This window comes from Cnephaeus nilssonii (genome assembly GCF_951640355.1).
Source record: "Cnephaeus nilssonii genome assembly, chromosome: 1".
Taxonomy (NCBI): domain Eukaryota; kingdom Metazoa; phylum Chordata; class Mammalia; order Chiroptera; family Vespertilionidae; genus Cnephaeus; species Cnephaeus nilssonii.
Genome location: NC_137072.1, coordinates 94,159,443 through 94,179,077, shown reverse-complemented (window position 1 = coordinate 94,179,077; position 19,635 = coordinate 94,159,443). Strand labels below are relative to the sequence as shown.

Genomic DNA, 19,635 nt, shown 5'->3' with positions numbered 1-19,635 from the left:
CCCCGAGTCCCGCCCCCCCCGCGCCTCCTGGCCAATCGCGGGCATAGCGAAGGTATGGTCAATTTGCATATTTGTCTATTATTAGGTAGGATGTGTATGTGTATATATATATATATATTTTGATTGATTTCAGAGAGGAAAGGTAAAAGGAGAGGGAGAGAGATAGAAACATCAATGAGAGATAATCATTGATCGGCTGCCTCCTGCACGCCCTCTACTGGGGATCAAGCCCACAACCTGGGCATGTGCTTGAACCGTGATCTCCTGGTTCATAGGTTGATGCTCAACCACTGAGCCATGCCAGCCAGGTTAAAGTTGGAAGTCTTAAGTGGAATAACATATTTTCTAGAGAGCACATTGTGGGAGAGAGATTTTACTTTTTTATATTCTCTTCTGTATCTATTTGAATGATTTTTTAAAAACCATTTTTATGTATGATTTTGTTTTAATTATTGGTTAATAATCTCACCAATATACATTGGCCTCACCAAAAATACTAGCTAAGAAAAATGGAAACAATGTATCACATTTTTTTAGTGGTCTTTAATTTTATCAGGGGAAGAAAAGGCTAACCACATTCTTGCAACTTTTCACACAAAGTTCTCAAATAGCTGTGCTAAGTTACCTCCCCAGTTGCTTTGGTTTTTTTCCTCCCCACCACAGACATCAAGTTTACAAGGCTCTATAAGCCATCTATTGCCTGTTTTCCTCCACTTAACAATTCTCTTACCTTTTAAACAGTATTTTACACTTTCTTTTTTTGTTTGTTTTTTTGTTAATCCTCACTAGAGTATTTTTTTTCCATTGACTTTGAGAGAGAGTGGAAGGGAGGGGGAGAAACAGAAACGTCAGTGCTAGAGAGACACATTGATTGGTTCCCTCCCACACCCCGACTGGGCGGGGATTGAGCCTGCAACTGACCCGAATCAAACCTGAGACCCCTTAGTCGCAGGCCGATGTTCCAATCACTGAGCCAAACCAACAGTATTTTACACATTTTTTAAATAACCAATTCTAGGCATTGAAGCATGCTACCACTAAAAACAAGTGCCTAATTCTATCTGCTTTAGCAAGACATTTTTGGGTTATAATCCCTTTACTAGAATATAAAATTATTAAGCAGAATATTTTCAAGCAAAAATGTAAAGCAAATTCTAATAAATAAGCTCATCCTCACTTTCAAATCTTGTGAGGGCTCATTGTTTTTATTTTTATTTTTTTTAAAGTATATTTTATTGATTTTTTACAGAGAGGAAGGGAGAGGATAGAAACATCGATGAGAGAGAAACATCGATCAGCTGCCTCCTGCACACCTCCCACTGGGGATGTGCCCACAACCAAGGTACATGCCCCTGACCAGAATGGAACCTGGGACCCCTCAGTCCGCAGGCCGATGCTCCATCCACTGAGCCAAACCGGCTAGGGCTCATTGTTTTTATTTTTGAGAGAGAGAGAGAGAGAGAGAGACATCAATTGGTTGCCTCCTACACATGCCCCAACCAGGGATTAAACCTGCAACTGAGGTATGTGCCCTCTTCAGTCCATAAGCCGACGGTCTATCCACTGAGCCAAATCAGCTAGGGCAGGCTCATCTTATGTTCAAACATTCTGCTGTTTGTTTCTTTCAGGAGTCTACAAACTTTTTATTGAAGAGCCAGACAGCAAATATTTTAGGCTTCTCTTACTAAAGGGCAAAATTGGAGACTTATATAACCATTCGAAATGTAATTATGTAAAAATGTAAAAAACATTCTTAGCTCACAAGGGGCTGGCCAGATAGGGCTCATGAGCTATAGTTTGCTGATATCTGGTCTATTTGTTACCATCCCTCCTTTTCTCACATCATCTGCAAGTATGATGTAATGGCTTTTTCTCAAAAAAGTAGTGATATTTTTCCTTTCTAATGCAGACTGTCATAACTCATTAGTTTATTGCACTGTGACAAAAATACACTACACAGTTGTTTATGTAGAATATTTTATTTATGTATTTGAAATCTGTACAGATGTCTCCATCCTTATCTCTATATTTATCTCTGTGTTCTTACTGAACAGCATTAATTCATCAGGGATAAGGCCTGTATCTGTTTAACTCTGTACCCTCTTATCAGAGCATAAGCATCAAATGGACATCTGACACATTTCAACAATAAAACAGAAGAGAAAACAATCAAACATAAGTCAACATGATTCATAAGAAAAAAGCAGGTGGAAACATACAAAAATTCTTATTTTAGAATTAAACTATCCATAATTTGTAAAATCTACGTCTTTAAGTTTATACATGAGATTATGTCTGTTTTCTTACTTAAAGAAAAAGTAGGAAAATTACAACAAATAATAAAAATAAAAATGCAAAGTCAAGGTAACAAATATTTTGGCTCTCGAACTAAAAAAATAATCAATGAGGAAAAACAAGAAGTGAAGAGAAATTATATAGATCATACCACTGATGTTCTCTTCATGTTAAAAAAAAAAAAGCTTTTTAATCTTATTTGGATTGGAAATGAGCAGTGATGACCTTTGGGGCTTAAAAATCAATGACACAGCTCATTAGACAAAAGGGTTATTTCTAACACAGAAGCACAGGACAAATATTAGAAGAAAAAGAAAAAGCACAAAAGGCCCCATTCTGTCCACTGCATCCTCCTCCTAAGAAACGGTCATCGAGACAAGAAACGGTGTGGAAAGCACCTTACCCAATGAAGCCAGAACCTCTAAGTCTCCACGGCACTGTCTGAAAGGTTAATAGGGTTAGGGTTGCCCAGTAATTAGCACAGCAATTTTATGATTTAAAATAAAATCAAACCGATAATCAGAAAAACTGAAGAGTGCCTTTCCCTTTATAATATGACATTAAAATGCTGCCTATGGGTAATTTGTAAAGTAAAAAGTGTTAGAAGTTTAATTTTTGCTTTACAAAAATCGACACCATTAAAGCCAACATGATCATTTCCCACTCATCCAACCACTGAGGTAACAATATTATAAAAATATGTAAAAAATATTCTAGATTCATAATTACTAGATATGCTGATTCTCACAGAGCTAATATAAATTGAATATTAAAAAAATAGTTTTCTTTCCTTAAAAACACTTGGTTCATTTACCATTAGATATCAGATAGATATTTCCTATCCTGAAGTACCAAAAAAATTACAAGTAAAAATGACAATTTTTAGACTCTGGGTTTCTTGTTCGGTGGATCCTGAAGACTAAACTTTGGGATTTCACCAGAAGGAGCATATGGAATTCTCTTTGAAGACACCTTTTTCCCAATTGTTTCAATCTAGAAAAAACGGGGAGGTGTGGGGAAGCGGGGGGGGGGGGGGGGGGGGGGGGAGGGGAGGAGAGATTTTAGAAAGAAAACTAACAAGTATAATACATAAATGTAAAAACTCTACATTGAAGTATAATAAGGGGAAAGCAGAAAATGTTTTCCAAGTTGTCTGAGTTGCTATGAAAGATCTTTGGTTCCTTGCCTATTTTTTATGTTTCTCAAGTCCATATATACTATGTCTAGATACTCTCACTCCAGCCAGTCCCAACACCAGACCCCCCCTCAAACAGAGCAGAGAATCATATACTGCTTTTGTTCTGGTAGCACATATGGAAGCAATTAAGACACTAGACTCCAGTTAATTCACTTTCTCTCTCATACTCTGTTTTCATGTCCACTTCCCTTATTCTAAAAAACTTGCAGAAGCGCTAATAGCATAGTTTTGGGGAGTTCAGGCTCTAGAGTTTGGAGGGCCCAGTTGGAATCCTGCTACGTTACCTAAGCTCTCTAGGTCTTTCTTCCTTATTTATAAACGTTATTACTACCACCTGCCTCAAAGGGTTGTGGTAACAAATTAGATAAAATGCTCAATACAGTGTTTGTCATACAAGTCAACCTTCAATGAATAAAGTCAAATTGTATTTTGGATATTACATTTTAAACTCTTTTCCATACATTCAAAATCATCAATCTTTAAAGACACTGCTTCTTTAATAGTCATAAGTTTGCCCAGCCAGTGTGCCTCAATAGTTGAGCGTCGACCTATGAACCAGGAGGTCATGGTGTGATTCCTGGTCAGGAATAAAAGACCTGGCCTCTGAGGGGCAAGTATATGTTTTTACTAGGATCCCTGGCTGGTTTGGCTTGGTGGATAGAGCATCAGCCTGTGGACTGAAGGGTCCTGGGTTCGATCCCGGTCGGGGACACATGCCCGAGTTGTGGGCTCGATCCCCAGTGGGGGGCGTGCAGGAGACAGCTGATCGGTAATTCTCTCTTCTCATTGATATTTCTGTCTCTCTCTCCCTCTCCCTTCCTCTCAGAAATCAATAAAAACATATTTAAAAATAAATAAAATGCTTACTAGGAAAAGTTAACTTATAAGAACTAAAACTTATTTGAAATATATACCTTTTACATATCTTCTCCCTTACATGAGTTCAACAAGAATGAGAGAAAATCTGTCCATGCCTTGCAAATAATCTTTAAAAAATAGCACTGCTGAGTTCAGTAAGGACTGGGAAGTCATGTTGCTACTCAGTAAGGAGGGGTGGGATAGAAGACTCCCCAAGGTCCTTGATGCAATGTTAACAGACAAGGCTGCCATTGATTCTTGCTGCAAGTGAATCTCATGAATGAGAAATGAACACAATTCTAAATAACAAAGATCTCCAACAATTCAGGGAAGGTTAAGAGAACCAGATCTGATATTCTGAACAGGAGATGAGGCCTTCTCAGCACACAGCCAGCTCTGAACTCTGTCCCCTTCCACTCTGCTAGGGGCCTATGCTGACAGCAATCTCCTGGCACATTTCTTTACCCGCCCTAGCCTCCCGCCCCGTATACACTGCTGTGAGGAAACAGAAAGTGGCTCCTTCTTATTAATCTTTTGGGACGCCTGTTGGAACTGAAATAGATGAATTATATGAACGTACTGTTCTGGGCAGAGGTTTCTGTCAGCTCTCTCAGCATTCCACAGTTAAGTGACAAACTGAAGAAGCAGAGGGCCAGGACCACTGAAGCTCCCACGTCTCCTTCAGACCTCTCTCAGCACTAGGACAGTTTCAGAATTCAGAAGGCATAGGATCCCATACCAACACGTGGCAACTATATTGCATTCTGCGGTTTTCAAGTCATTTGTGTAGGAATAAAAGACCTGGCCTCTGAGGAGTCCGTGTGCTGCAGACAGTTTAGCAAAGCAGCCTTGGCAGTTACAGGAAAAAAATTTTTATGTCTTTTCATGATCTTTATGAGGTCAGGCAGGGCATGTTTTGTCCCTATATGATAGGCAATTAATGACTTTATCTAGCTACTATGTAAGGGAGACCAAGACTGAATGAACTTTAGATCATAAATTTTTTTTAAATTATATTTGTATTGATTTCAGAGAGGAAGGGAGAGGGAGAGAGAGACAGAAACAACAATGAGAGAGAATCATTGATTGGCTGCCTCCTGTGCGCCCCCCACTGGGGATCGAGCCCGCAACCCGGGCATGTGCCCTTGACCAGAATCGAACCCAGGACCCTTCAGTCCTCAGGCTGATGCTCTATCAACTGAACCAAACTGGATAGGGTTAGATCATAAATTTAAGGAGGGGATAGAATAGTTACAAAAATCCCATAGAGACTTCCCGGAGAACTGCCCTAGAGTCATGTTATCGTAAATGAGAAAATATTAAAATTATAAAATTCAACACCATTGGAAAGCAAACGGCCAAACAACATAACACCAGTCTAGGCCATGATTACCTGGAAGCCAATGGTTTGCAGTTCCTGGTGGAGCCCATCCAGGACACGCCGCCCGTCGAAGATGAAGGCTGGCTTCAGCATTTTTTTGTGAATACGTTCATAATCTAACTCCTATAGAGACAGAACCAAAGGAGCAGTTCGAATGAATACACACGTGAGCACATATTCAACTCCAACTGGTACCAGAACCCCTCTAAAATTTCCCCAATACCATTCGCCACCTCACCTTAAACATGTCCCACTCAGTGCAAATCACAACAGCATGGGCACCATCACATGCTTCGTATGGATCCTTAGAAATGGTCACAAGTTGGGACACTACAACAACAAAAAGTTGGCAACAGAAAAGGAGTTATTTGAAACTGCATTTTAACACTAGGATTGCAGGAGGAGCTGAGGGCCGGAACGAAACGGAATGGTCTGGCTGAGGGGAATGAGGTGAGTGAGGGGATGAGGTGGCCATGAAGCACCCAGTGATGCCCCAGAAGCATCTCCTTGGAGCCTCTGGGGCTTTTTAGAAGATGTAGGAAAAATCATGAGGGTAACCCACAATCATTACTTCAAATTGAAGCTGACAAAACAATGCCTAAGGTTTCTTTTTTAATTTTTCCATTGATTTTTAGAGAGAGTGGAAAGGAGGGAGGAGAGAGGGAGGAAGGGAGAGATAGAGATAGAGAGACATCGGTGTGAGAGAGACACATCAAATGCCTCCTGCAGGAGCCCCAGACCAGGGCTGGGGATCAAACCTGCAACCAGGGAAAATATTTGGGAAAGGTACATATACTGGCTGGTATCTTGGATAAATTACTTAACATCTATAAGTTTCAATTTCCTCATTATAAATGAAGGATACTATTAGTGATGAGGACTATAAATGAGGACTAAGAAAAGCACTTAAAAAAGAGAGTCCGGCCTGGATGGCGTGGCTCAGTGGTTGAGTGTCGACCTATGAACCATGAGGTCACAGGTTCAATTCCCGGTCATGGCACATGCCTGGGGTTGCAGGCTAGATCCCCAGTGTGGGGTGTGCAGGAGGCAGCCGATCAATGATTCTCTCTCATCATTCATGTTTCTATCTCTCTCTCCCTCTTCCTTCCTCTCTAAAATAAATTTAAAAATAAATTTAAATTCACCAGGAATAGAACCTGTTCTAACAACTTAGCAACTGGCCAGGGCCTAAGGGTTTCATTAGAGAAATGATGGTGAAACAGGGCCTACCAATGACAGAAACTGAACAAAGGTTTCTGGAGAACAAACAAATTTTGGGACCATACTCAAAGTGATTCATGAGACTCAAAGCCTTACCTTGGTCATCCTCTGAAACTCCTGGATGAGACAGATCCACAACTATTTGTTCCCTTGGTACTTTTGGATCATATATATGGAGGTGTGCACCTTCATCCATCAAATATTTGCTAATATATATACTAGAAGATTCTCTGATAAAAAAAAAAAAGCACCCAGTGTTGTTAAGCTTTTTAAATGGCATATATTTTAATACCTTTGGCATTTAATATACAGGTGGGGCAAAAGTTTACTATTGTGAGTACAAGAAACAGAGTTTGTTCTTATATTATTTTTTTCCTTTTTAATGAATTTATTGAGGTGACACTGGTTAAAAAAATTACACGGGTTTCAAGTGCACAATTCTACAGCACATTACTGCATATTGTATTCTGTGTTTACCACCCCAAGTCAAGTCTTTGTCTATCCTCATTTATCCCCCCTAAACTGTCCTGCACGTCTCTCCACTGCCTTTCCCCCTGGCAATTACCACACTGTTGTTGTGTCCATGAATTGTTTTTTCTGTTTTACTCAATTCCCCTACCCCCCATATTATATCTATTAATTATTGTATTATTTTCCATATGAACAACTATAAACCTACTTTTGCCCATTCTGTACAGGTAAGATTCTATATCTCGTGAAGATATGGATGTTCACTTTATTTTTATTCTTTATACTATATACACAGTGTTTTACACACTCATCCACCAGTCAAATACCAGGATAAGATAAGGAGTTAACACTCTCAAAGGGATTGAAATATTTTAAAGAACTAATACCTTGTATCACCAGTGTCCTTTTTGAATGCAAACCCCAAAATAGCTATCTTCTTATCAGTCACTGTATTAAACAGACCATCTATAATCCGGGAAGCAAACCTCCTTCTCTGGTAGTCATTTATATCTATGACCTGAAATTACATGTACAATTATGCAATGATTAAAGAGGAACAGCTTGTGCCATACATTGCTTAGTTTTATGATGCATACTGTTGTATGAATCCAAGCCTTATAAATCAATAGGAGACAAAGATTAGTCGACCGCGTTAGTATCTACAGATTAAAAAAAAACAAAACCCCCTCTCCTATCCTTAAAACCATACTAAATTTTTTATTTTGCATTTGGCTTATCTTTCCATGCATCAGGCTGGGATGGATGTAAAGATGGAGAACACAGCTAAGTTTCAACTTCATTTGAGGTCCAGCTATGAGGCCAGCCTGGATGCTAAATAAGCACATAGAAGCAGTGTCCGCGTTAGCTAACTTCTCCAAACCCTGTGGAAGTAGGGCTGTAAGCACTCAAATCCCCAAGTACTTCCTCATGTGCTTACTCCCACCCCTCACCACAACTGAGTGTGAAGAGAAAGTGGACGGAGGACGGTCAAACATTGTACAGAGTTACAGCTGCCTCTGGATGAAATATAACACCATGAGCATTTGGCAGTTTTTAACTAAACGTTATGGGTAAAAGTCTCGGATCACCTATTTGTTTCTCTCCTAAGAGTTTATAAACAAGACTTCATGTTGGTGACCAAATGAATATAAGGAAAGAGACTACTTTTCTGTGTGTGTGTGTTGTTTTTTTTTAAGGCTCTAAGCTTCAAGTGGCTGTATCCTGAGAACGGAAAATGAGCCCAAAGTGTTGGAAAATCAAGCTTTTATCTGCATTTGCCCCGCAATGGACAGTAAGATAAAGCTATCGTGTGGGATTGAGTATACATTTCCATTTTTTAAAATGTGTATTTCCTTACATTCCTACCCACTGCTGAAATCTGAAAAACTACAAACTTAGGGGGAAAATATTTGGGAAAGGTACATATACTGGCTGGTATCTTGGATAAATTACTTAACATCTATAAGTTTCAATTTCCTCATTATAAATGAAGGGTACTATTAGTGATGAGGACTATAAATGAGGACTAAGCAAAACACTTAAAAAAGAGAGTCTGGCCCAGTTGGCGTGGCTCAGTGGTTGAGTGTCGACCTATGAACCATGAGGTCACAGGTTCAATTCCCGGTCATGGCACATGCCTGGGGTTGCAGGCTAGATCCCCAGTGTGGGGTGTGCAAGAGGCAGCCGATCAATGGTTCTCTCTCATCATTAATGCTTCTATCTCTCTCCCCCTCTCCCTTCCTCTCTAAAATAAATTTTAAAATATATATTAAAAAAAAAAGAGTCTGGCACAGAGTAATAAATGTTAACTCTATTTCCAATTTGAGAAGATCTGTAATTTTAGCTCAAAGGGACAAGACAAATATCAGCCTATGTAAACCACATGAAGTCATTATAATACAGGTCCTTCCTTTATTTTGATTTTATGGGTTTAATAATTACAATTTAGAGTAAGTTCTTGCTTTACTCTAGGAGCAAATTTAGTTATAAAATTAGAAGAAATACTGCTTTATCAGAAACTTCTATCACAGTTGATAAGCAAGAGACAAAAACACCGAAACCTAGTAAATAAATCTAAAATTTAAAAACTGAATATAATAATAGTTGTTCCTAGAATAAATAAATCCTATCAAAGGGTGACATTTTTAATTAGAAGTTAATCATAAGTTGTTGACTATAAAGATTAATACCTGTTGCCAATAATGAGCTACTTCAGGCAGATTCAGAGCCTCACAAAGATAAACCAAATTCAGAACATCCTTTTGAAAGCAGCTCCCACCAAAACCTAAAGAAAGAAAAAAGAAAATGACAATATTTTCATTTAGAATACCACAAAACTGTCATACTAAATCAGAGGGCCTATGCTAGGATTTTAAATACTAAAATTTGAATATTGGAAAATTAGTGGGTTTACAAATTGTGTGACATTTGCTGGCAACTAATCAATTCTAGAAATAAACCCCAAATAATTTTCTAGCTGAAGTTTTATTATTTTCATATTTTCTAATCTTTTTCTCAGTCATCTGGTATCACTGCCCCACATATCTAACTTTAGCACAGGGCTGGCAAACTTTTATGAGCCAGTAGCAAATATTTAAATCTTTGTATGCCATATAGTCTCTGGCACAACTTTTTGTTGTTGTTAATCCTCACCTAACAATAATATTTCCATTGATTTTTAGAGAGAATGGAAGGAAGAGGGAGAGACAGAGAGAGAGAAATATCAAAGTGGGAGAGACATATGGGTTGGTTGCCTCCCACACATGCCATTGAACAGGAATGAAACTCGTGACTCTTCAGTCCGCAGGCTGATGCTCTAACCACTGAGAAGTACTGCCCAGCGCTCTGACACAACTCTTCAACTCTACCTTTGTAGCTCAGAAACAATCACAGACTATATGTAATCAAATTGGTGTGGCTATGTTCCAATAAAACTTTATTTACAAAAATAAACTGTGGCCCTGGCCGGTGTGGCTCAGTGGATAGAGCGTCGGCCTGCGGACGGAAGGGTCCCGGGTTCGATTCCGGTCGAGGGCATGTACCTTGGTTGCGGGCACATCCCCAGTAGGGGGCGTGCAGGAGGCAGCTGATGGATGTTTCTCTCTCATCGATGTTTCTGACTCTCTCTCCCTCTCCCTTCCTCTCTGTAAAAAATCAATAAAATATATATTAAAAAAAATAAAATAAAATAAAATAAACTGTGGGCAGGATTTGGCCTGAGGGCCATATTTTGCCCACCCCTATTCTAGTGCAATGCAGTCTACAGTGAGGGTTGGCGTGAACTCTGAAGTCAGAAACACCTAGCCACTCATTAGCTGTATGACTTTGAGCAAGTTGCAAAATTTCCCTGAACCTCAATTACCTCCATAAAGAAAATACCAGCACCTTTATAATAGGTTATAAGGATTAATAATGAGATATATAAAGTGCTGGTTAAATTGGTGCACAATATGGCTTCAGTAAATTGTAGTTATTTTTATTAAATGGTAGCTAGAAGAAAAGATACAAAAAGCCAGGGAAACCAGTATTGGAAAATGGCATACGGCCCCAGAAATACAAGAAAGGCTGCCCTATGGACCAATGTGTAAAAGGCTCTGTTTACGCCCTGGCCAGTGGGGCTCCATGGTTAGAGAATCAGCCAGAGGGTTCGAGTCCCAGTTCGATTCCCATGGTTAGAGAATCAGGTAGAGGGTTCGATTCCCAGTCAAGGGCACGTACCTGGTTGCAGGTTTGATCCCCGGCCCTCGTGCAGAAGGCAGCTGGTTAATGTGTCTTTCTCACATCAATCTTTCTCCCCCCTCCACCCCAGCTCCCTTCCACTCCCTCTAAAAATCATTGAAAAAAATATTTTCAGGTGAGAATTACAAAAAAAAAATTTTAAGAGGCTCTGTTTACTTTTACATCAACCTTATTTACTTATATCCAAAAATACAATCAGTTCTCATTTTACCTGGTAGTTATGTTCTACAAATTGCCAAATTAACAAATACTGTAGCACTGCTCCTAAATGAAATACAGGGTTAGGTTCCTGTGAGCTTCTGGTCACATTTTCATCAACCAATCAATAAATAATCTTGTTTTACATTTTCTGTTTAGAGACACCTTATTTAATACATATTATTGATTCATTAACATTGAACTCACAGCCACCAGCTCTATCACTCATGCAGGAATGAAGCTTAACCACATGTATTTTCTCCTGGGTGCATTTTAAACAGTGAAACCATAACCAAAAAGCACAAAAATGCAAAACCCTTGCCACTTAATAAACCACAAAAACGGTGCATGTTTATAGTATGAAAGCTGAAACAGGAAGGCAAGAGCACTGCCTTATTCAGCTTTAGCTGGGAATGTATGTCAGGTGGCTTAAATTTTTTGCTCCTCTGTTCATGTCTGAAAATGGCCACAAAGCACCCTAAGTACTAATTTGGAGGTTAGAAATCAGTGAGTAAGCTAACTCACAAATACGGAATCTGGAAATAATGAAGATCAAAGCCATATTTCTAAAAGTATATTCGTAAGAAAAGCAAATGATAGCAAATTTTTGCTACTTGCTTTGGGTATTACTTGAGGTTTTTTTTAAAGTGGTCTCCCAAACTTATTCTTCCTAAATGTTGTTACTAAATACTAACTTATTCCTTCTAAAACACTGAAGTATGTTTATCCTACTAATCAGTCAATAATTATTAAACAACGTAAGTAACTCTTACCTCACTTAAACAGTCCCTCATAGCCCTAGCTGGTTTGGCTACGTGGATAGTGTCGGCCTGCAGACTGAAGGGTCCCGGGTTTGATTCTGGTCAAGGGCACATGCCTGGGTTGTGGGCTCAATCTCCAGTAAGGGGTGTGCAGCAGGCAGCTAATCAATGATTCTCTCTCATCATCAATGTTTCTATCTCTCCCTCTCCCTTCCTGAAATCAATAAAAATCTATATATATAAAAGCCTAAGCAACTGTTTGACCATTCGACTGTTCGACCGGTAGCTATGATGCACACTAACCACCAGGGGACAGACGCTCAACACACAGGCATGGAAACATGGAACAGACTGACGAATCTCAGAGGGAAGGGGGGAGGGGAGTGGGTGAGAAGAGATTAACCAAAGATCTTATATTCATTCTAGAGGCCTGGTGCACAGATTTGTATACCGGTGGGGTCCCTCGGCCTGGCCTGTGGGGATCGGGTTGAAACCAGCAATCAAACATCCCCCAAGGGGTCCCGGATTGTGAGAGGGTGCAGGCCAGACCGAGGGACCCCACTGGTGCACGAATCTGTGCACTGGGCCTCTCATCCTATATAATAAAAGGCTAATATGAAAATCAACCAAACAGTGGAACGACTAATTGCTATGATGCGCACTGGCCACCAGGGGCAGACGCTCAATGCTCATGGCCGGAAGCGCTAAGGATGTCCGACTGATGGCTTAGGACCGCTCCCCAGGGGAGCGGGCCTGAGCTGTCAGTCAGACATCCCCTGCGGGCTCCCAGACTGCGAGAGGGTGCAGGCCAGGCTGAGGGACCCCGCCCACGAGGGCACGAATTTTGTGCACCAGGCCTCTAGTATATTATTAAAAAAAAAATAAGTTCCTGATAGACTAAAGGCTACATGTATAGTGGGATGATTATTTTAAGGGCATTAAGTTAAACAAAGACTTCCTTAAATTTATTTTACTTTTTTTTAAAATAGATTTTTACTGATTTCAGAGAGGGAGAGGGAGAGAGAGAGAAATACCAATGATGAGAATCCTCGATCAGTTGCCTCCCACAACCCAGGCATGTGCCCTGACTGGGAATCAAACCGTGACCTCCTGGTTCATAGGTCGACACTCAACCACTGAGCCATGCCAGCTGGGCGAGACTTCCTTAAATTTACTGACCCAACTAAATGAACCCACTTTATGTACTGAAATTTTCAGCTTACCAACACTGGCTTTCAGAAACTTATTTCCAATTCTCTGGTCCATTCCAATGGCTGTTGCCACCTCTTCTACATCAGCTCCTGTTGCTTCGCAAAGGGCACTTATAGAGTTAATGCTGCTAATTCTCTGGGCAAGAAAAGCATTTGCTGCCTTAATAAAAAAAGGAAAACTATGATAAGCTAAAATAGCAATTTTATACATCTGGATTATATTTCATTGTGTTGATGCAAATTACTGAGGGAGATATAAAAGTTACTGATGGGCTTGATTTGAGGAGGTAATAGATAGGTTGGTAAGGGAAAATGTTTTAATTAGAAAAAAGATGATTCTGAAAGAGGGTAAAACAAGGGAATGACTTTTAAAAATACTGTTTTATTCTACCCTCCATTTTCTTAAATTTTATTAAAATTATAGAATTTTCCAGAATATTTTATATAAGGGGGAATATTTAATCCCCCTTGTGAAAATTATTTCATAATGTATAAGAATATTATCTTCAAAAGGATACCTTTTGTTAATATTAAGAAAGTAGCTGTGTAACCTAACAGTTTATAAGAAAAATAAATCCTTGGCCTTAAATTAATGGAGAGTTGAATGCTGTGTACCAACCAGTTTGGAAAGTTCTGAAGACCAAGTATTAGTGGTGAGGATCTTTTCTTTTGGAACCCAGTGCTGATACACAGCGCACAGTGCCTGCACAGCGCTCTGGCCCTCTGGGGTTTCATCCCCTCCAATCAGTACTCTGTCTGGGTTCTTCAGGTCCTTGATGGCCGTTCCTTCTGCCAAGAACTCAGGGTTGGACAGAACCTAGAATTCCAATGCAAAGAAAGTTTTAAGCTAGAATTAACTGAATAAATTTAAGACATCAATATTTACATAAGAAGAACCAGATTCTAATGCTTCCTTTTTTTTATACCTGTAGGTTCAAGTTGGGTTTTGTGTTTGCATCAAATATTTGACGAATACTTTCTGCTGCCCTCACAGGAACCGTGCTTTTCTCGGTCACAATTTTGTACCCATGTGAGTTTTGTACAATGCGTCTAGCACAGGCTTCAATGTACTTCAGATCTGCTGCACGGCCCTTCCCCATTCCGAAGGTTTTTGTCGGAGTGTTCACCTGGTGAAAGTATCAGGGATTAAGATCAGATTATCTGTGAGATACTCAGCGATTTCAAGATAGGCTGTAGACCATCAATTACCTAGTCAAGTGGGAAGTTAACTGTCACCAGTAGCCCTGACTTTAATCCTCATTCGCTCCTCAAAAACAATACATTTTATAAATATAATCACCAGAAGGAATAGCTTGAAGTTTCTGGAGAATTAATTCAGTAAATTTTTGTTGAGAACTACCATACATGTGTCAGACACCAAGGCAGGCAAGTTCCAAGCTAAAAAAAAGTGCTAGAGCTATAAAGATGAATGAAATAGCTCTTACCCTAAAGGACTTCACAATCTGAAATGAAATGTAAATTTTCTCTTCTTTCCTCTCTTCATTGTATGTAATATATTATCACTAGAGGCCCGGTGCATGAAATTCATGCACGGGGGGAGGGAGAGTTGTCCCCCTCAGCCCAACCTGCACCCTCTCCAATCCGAGACCCCTCGGGGGATGTCTGACTGCCGGTTTAGGCCCAATACTAGGGATCGGGCCTAAACCGGCAGTTGGACATCCCTCCCACAATCCTGGACCGCTGGCTAATCGCTCACCTGCCTGCCTGCCTGGTTGCCCCTAACTGCCCCCCCCCCTGCTGGCCTGATCGCCCCCAACTGCCCCCTGCCTGCCGGCCTGGTTACTCTTAACTGCCCCCTCTGCCAGCCTGGTCACCCCTTACTGCCTCCCCTGCGGGCCTGGTTGCCCCCAACTGCCCCCTCTGCCAGCCTGGTCACCCCTAACTGTACCCCCTGCTGGCCTGGTTGCCCCCAACTGCTCCCCCCCGCCGGCCTAGTCGCCCCTCACTGCCCCCCCTGCCAGCCTAATTACCCCTAACTGCCCCCCCACTGGCCTGGTTGCCTCTTACTGTCCCCCCCTGCCAGCCTGGTCACCCCCAACCGCCTCCCTTGCTGGCCTGGTCACCCCCAACTGCCCCCTGCCATCCTGGTCACACCTCATGGCCCCCCCCGCTGGCCTAGTCGCCCCACACAGCCTGCTGTTCAGTCATTTGATTGTCCCTCACTAACCCCCCTGCCGGCCTGGTCACCCCACGCAGCCTGCTTGTTCAGTAGATTGGTCATCCCTCACTAACCTCCCTGCAGGCCTGGTCATATGCAGCCATCTTGTGAGGATGTGATGGTCAATTTGCATATTACCTCTTTATTATATAGGATGGTCTTTAAAATCCTTTCTTACTATCCTTCTTTATAGACCGATATCAATAGTTTTTAAAAATGTTTACAGTATCATTCACAAATACCTTCTTGGCTCATTAAAGCTAAGAATTATTAAACATTTTCAGCATACACAATACTACATAGACAAAGACTATCAAACAGAAAGAAAAATAAGTCCTGAGCCCAGAGTCTAGGCATTTAGTTTTGGCTTAGCTCTATTATATAACCTTGGGGACGTATGGCTACCTTTGCCTCAATGACCCCATCAGGAGAGCACTCTATAAAAATCTAACACACAAGTTTTATAACACTCTGATAAAAATGAAAGTACAAGAAGAAAAAAAATGGAAGTACACTGAAAATTATAAAATTCTATACAGGAATAATTTTTGAACCGGTAGGAAGAAGCGCCAATTTTCTTCTCTTGACAAGCATATAACCTAATGGGTGACTAAAAAAATCAAGCCAAAGTAAATCAAAATTTGTGGACTGAGTTGAGGAATGAAAAGCAGGAAGAAAAAGTTGTTTATATGTATGGAACTTAGGAAAAGAATTAGTCATGAAGCCACGGTGCAATGGAGTACAGAAGGGAAATGATGGCTGGCTAATGGGATAAGGTGAAACATGCCAGAGATGGGAGAGGATCAGATGGCTTCCTTTCTGCAAGCTTAAACCTTCCAGACCGCTGTACTGATTTTTCGGTAATTTCCGAATCTGCCGCTATACCGCTGTACCTAATTTTCAGTACTTTGCCTAGACCTATCTTCTACAATGTCTCCAAGTTCCATCTTATTCTAACCACTTGTTTGCATGTAACTAACATTTTTCTATATCATGTTGATTTTTTCTCTTTAATGCTCAGGAGCCCAGGTATAGGGGACAGTTAGGTTCAGGGCCTCAGGTCTGGTAGGGTTAAGTAGAGGATGGAAGCCCAGGTATATGGGACAGTTAGGTTCAGGGCCTCAGGTCTGGTAGGGTTAAGTAGTGGATGGGTAGGTGAGTCATAGAAGCTGCATCAATTTCTCCAAAGTAATTAAAAAGGCCAAAAAGGGAGAGAGTTTGGCTTCATTACCACTCTTTTCTGGAGTTCACATATCTTCACAGTGCTGCTTTTGTCTCACCAGTCAGAAAACAGCCCTTCTTTAACTTACAGTCATTAACAATATGCATAGAGGGTAGATGGACCTCATGGCATTTCTTCCCTTTATCTCATGGGACCCAGTCAAAACTCACGCCACTGGCTTCACCTTTATTCTGTAAGGCCCTAACGGTCTTGAGTCATATAACATCCTAACTCAGACACCAACTGGTGATAACTATACCCACACACACAGAATATGTGAATAGATGGTAACTAGGACAGCAAGAAATAAGTTACCTTGGTTCAAATACTGGATTATCAGAGTTTACTCCCAAGCATTGAATCTATTATTATTATTATTTTTTATTACAAAGGTGCAACAGTTTAGCCATACAATGAGCTGAAGGTATCTGTAGGCTAGCCTGGCAACCTAACCAATAGATGCCAAGTTCCAAATGAATTTAAAATGAGTTTTGGAGCCGAAACTGGTTTGGCTCAGTGGATAGAGTGTCGGCCTGCAGACTGAAAGGTCCCAGGTTCAATTCCGGTCAAGGGCATGTACCTTGGTTGCAGGCACATCCCCAGTAGGGGATGTGCAAGAGGCAGCTGATCGATGTTTCTAACTCTATCCCTCTCTCTTCCTCTCTGTAAAAAATCAATAAAATATATTTTAAAAATAAATAAATAAAAATAAAATGAGTTTTGGAACGTAATTCATATAGACAGGAGATGACTGTAAGTTTGCAAGCAAACTTTATCTGATTCTCTTTACCTCACCTCCACCAACTGGAAGGGGAAAAATGATAAAATAAAATACTATCACCATATGTGCTCACACATTACCAGCACTTCCTAATTCTAGATCTCAGACTAGAACTTTCTCTGAATTTATTTGTTCAAAGATCTAATGACATATTTGACCAAATGATTATAGATTTGGTAAGGCGTTAGACAAAGTCAATGACAACCAAAATTCAACTGGATAATGCTATCCTAAGCAATGCTATGGCTTACTACAATGCATTTACTATTAAAATAAAATGAAACTTCTATATAGTCAAGAATACATTAAAACACACAGAGCAAAGGAAAATACTTACAGAAATAAATACAAGATCGGCTTCTTTAATGGCATCATCAATATTGGTAGAAAAAAATAGATTTTTTCCTCGACAGGCTTCTACCACTTCTTTTAGTCCTGGCTAAAAAGAAAAAAAGAAAAGGAGCTGTACATACTATTTACCAGTTATATGAGATAACCTAAGAGTATAGAATTACATGTGTTAAAGAAGCAGAAATTGTCCTAGCTGGCATGGCTCAGTGGATAGAACGTCAGCCTGCGGACTGAAGGGTCCCAGGTTCGATTCCGGCCAAGGGCACATGCCTGGGTTGAGGGCTCGATCCCCAGTAGGGGGCACTGGGGACGTGCAGGAGGCAGCCGATCAATAATTCTCTCTCATCATTGATATTTCTATCTCTCTCTCCTTCTCCCTTCCTCTCTGAAATCAATATATTATAAAAAAAAAAAAAAGAAGCAGTTTATATTGTAAGTTAAAGGTCTAGACTCGCTCTCAAATAACACCTGTGTACAAAAATCAAAGATCATATACTAAAGGCCATAAAGTGTACATTATTTAACATTATTCAATAAAGCAAATTAAACCTCCCACAATTAAAGCAGCAGCTTATTTTAATTCTGTGTCATTGTTTACCATGTGCCTGATTATTTCATAAGAGTTAATAATTAACTCTGAGTATCAACACAATTATCAGGAAATTCAATGTCTTCTGTGATTTCAAGCAAACATTTGATTTCACATTATCATTATGAATATAATATAGGTTTTTACCTCCAAGAATTTAGGCCATACAACTGGTTGTGAAACAGTCACTATTTACACATACATGAATATATTTTTTCTAAGTTATACTATAAGAAACACTTCTAACAAAAATTGTTACTTTTCTCATAGTTTAACAGGAGATATAGTAATGCTAAGAATATTAAGCTGTGCTGCACCACCTAACAAGTATTCCTGCCCGCTCCCCCCAAAAAAAAATCAGAACTAAGTCTGATCAGACCAGTCCAATAAGCAAAATCCAGACTGAAAATTTCTACAGGATAAACAACTTGGTTTCTTCAACAAATAAACTAAAGAGAAAAACCGAGAGAGAAAGAGAGATTAAAATATTGTGGTCTTGAAAGACACTTAAGTGACACGAATCTGTTGGGATGTCTGGATCTTACTTGCACCCTGATTCAAATAAACTATGGGAGGAAGAACATGTATAAGAATTCTTGATATTAAGAAATTGTTTAAAATTTTATCAGTAATAACGGTGATGTGCTTAAATAATTTAAAAAACAATTATTTTAGAGATACATAATGAAATAAGTATAGATTAAATTATAAATAATCAGGATGGTGGTATTTGGGAGGGGGGACAGGGCCATGTTGATAAATTGTTGAAACAGGGTGATGGGCATATGGCGATTCATTACCCTATTTTCTCTGCTTTTAGTACATTTGAAATTGTCTATAATAAAAAGGAAAAAAAAAAAAAAACAGACCTAAACCACTGAAGCTTACTTTTCTTGGGAGAGAGGTTCAAACAATGCCCACAATATTATGGATGTTTATAAAACTACCTGCGAATATAGCAAAGTAAAAAGCCATTTCAGGGATTCAGGCTTAGTTATATCCAGAAGCAATTTATTTTCTTCATGGTTCGGAGGCCTTTGAACATAAGCAATTAGAGGAAGTATTAAATGTAAATTCAATTTCCATTAGTTTGACTAAAATATATACTAGGACCAGCAAAATACATGAACCACTACAACCATGAATATAGTGTCATCATTCATAGTAGCATTTCCTTGGTG

At 39.8% G+C, this 19,635-nt stretch overlaps 1 protein-coding gene across 1 annotated transcript in view; it reads right to left on the bottom strand.

The window, feature by feature from the left end:
• Nucleotides 1-236: 236 nt before the first annotated feature.
• The window catches only part of UGDH (UDP-glucose 6-dehydrogenase), a 30,278-nt gene continuing 10,879 nt past the window's right edge, over nt 237-19,635 (bottom strand). The window contains exons 3-12 of the mRNA XM_079768665.1: nt 17,852-17,953; nt 14,259-14,459; nt 13,952-14,149; nt 13,345-13,492; nt 9,614-9,708; nt 7,811-7,941; nt 7,050-7,183; nt 5,971-6,062; nt 5,745-5,855; nt 237-3,288 (exon numbers count right to left, since the gene is read on the bottom strand). Of these exons, the coding sequence (XP_079624791.1) occupies nt 3,178-3,288; nt 5,745-5,855; nt 5,971-6,062; nt 7,050-7,183; nt 7,811-7,941; nt 9,614-9,708; nt 13,345-13,492; nt 13,952-14,149; nt 14,259-14,459; nt 17,852-17,953 (1,323 nt within the window). The 3' untranslated portion in view covers nt 237-3,177. The remainder of the gene's footprint in view (nt 3,289-5,744; nt 5,856-5,970; nt 6,063-7,049; nt 7,184-7,810; nt 7,942-9,613; nt 9,709-13,344; nt 13,493-13,951; nt 14,150-14,258; nt 14,460-17,851; nt 17,954-19,635) is intronic.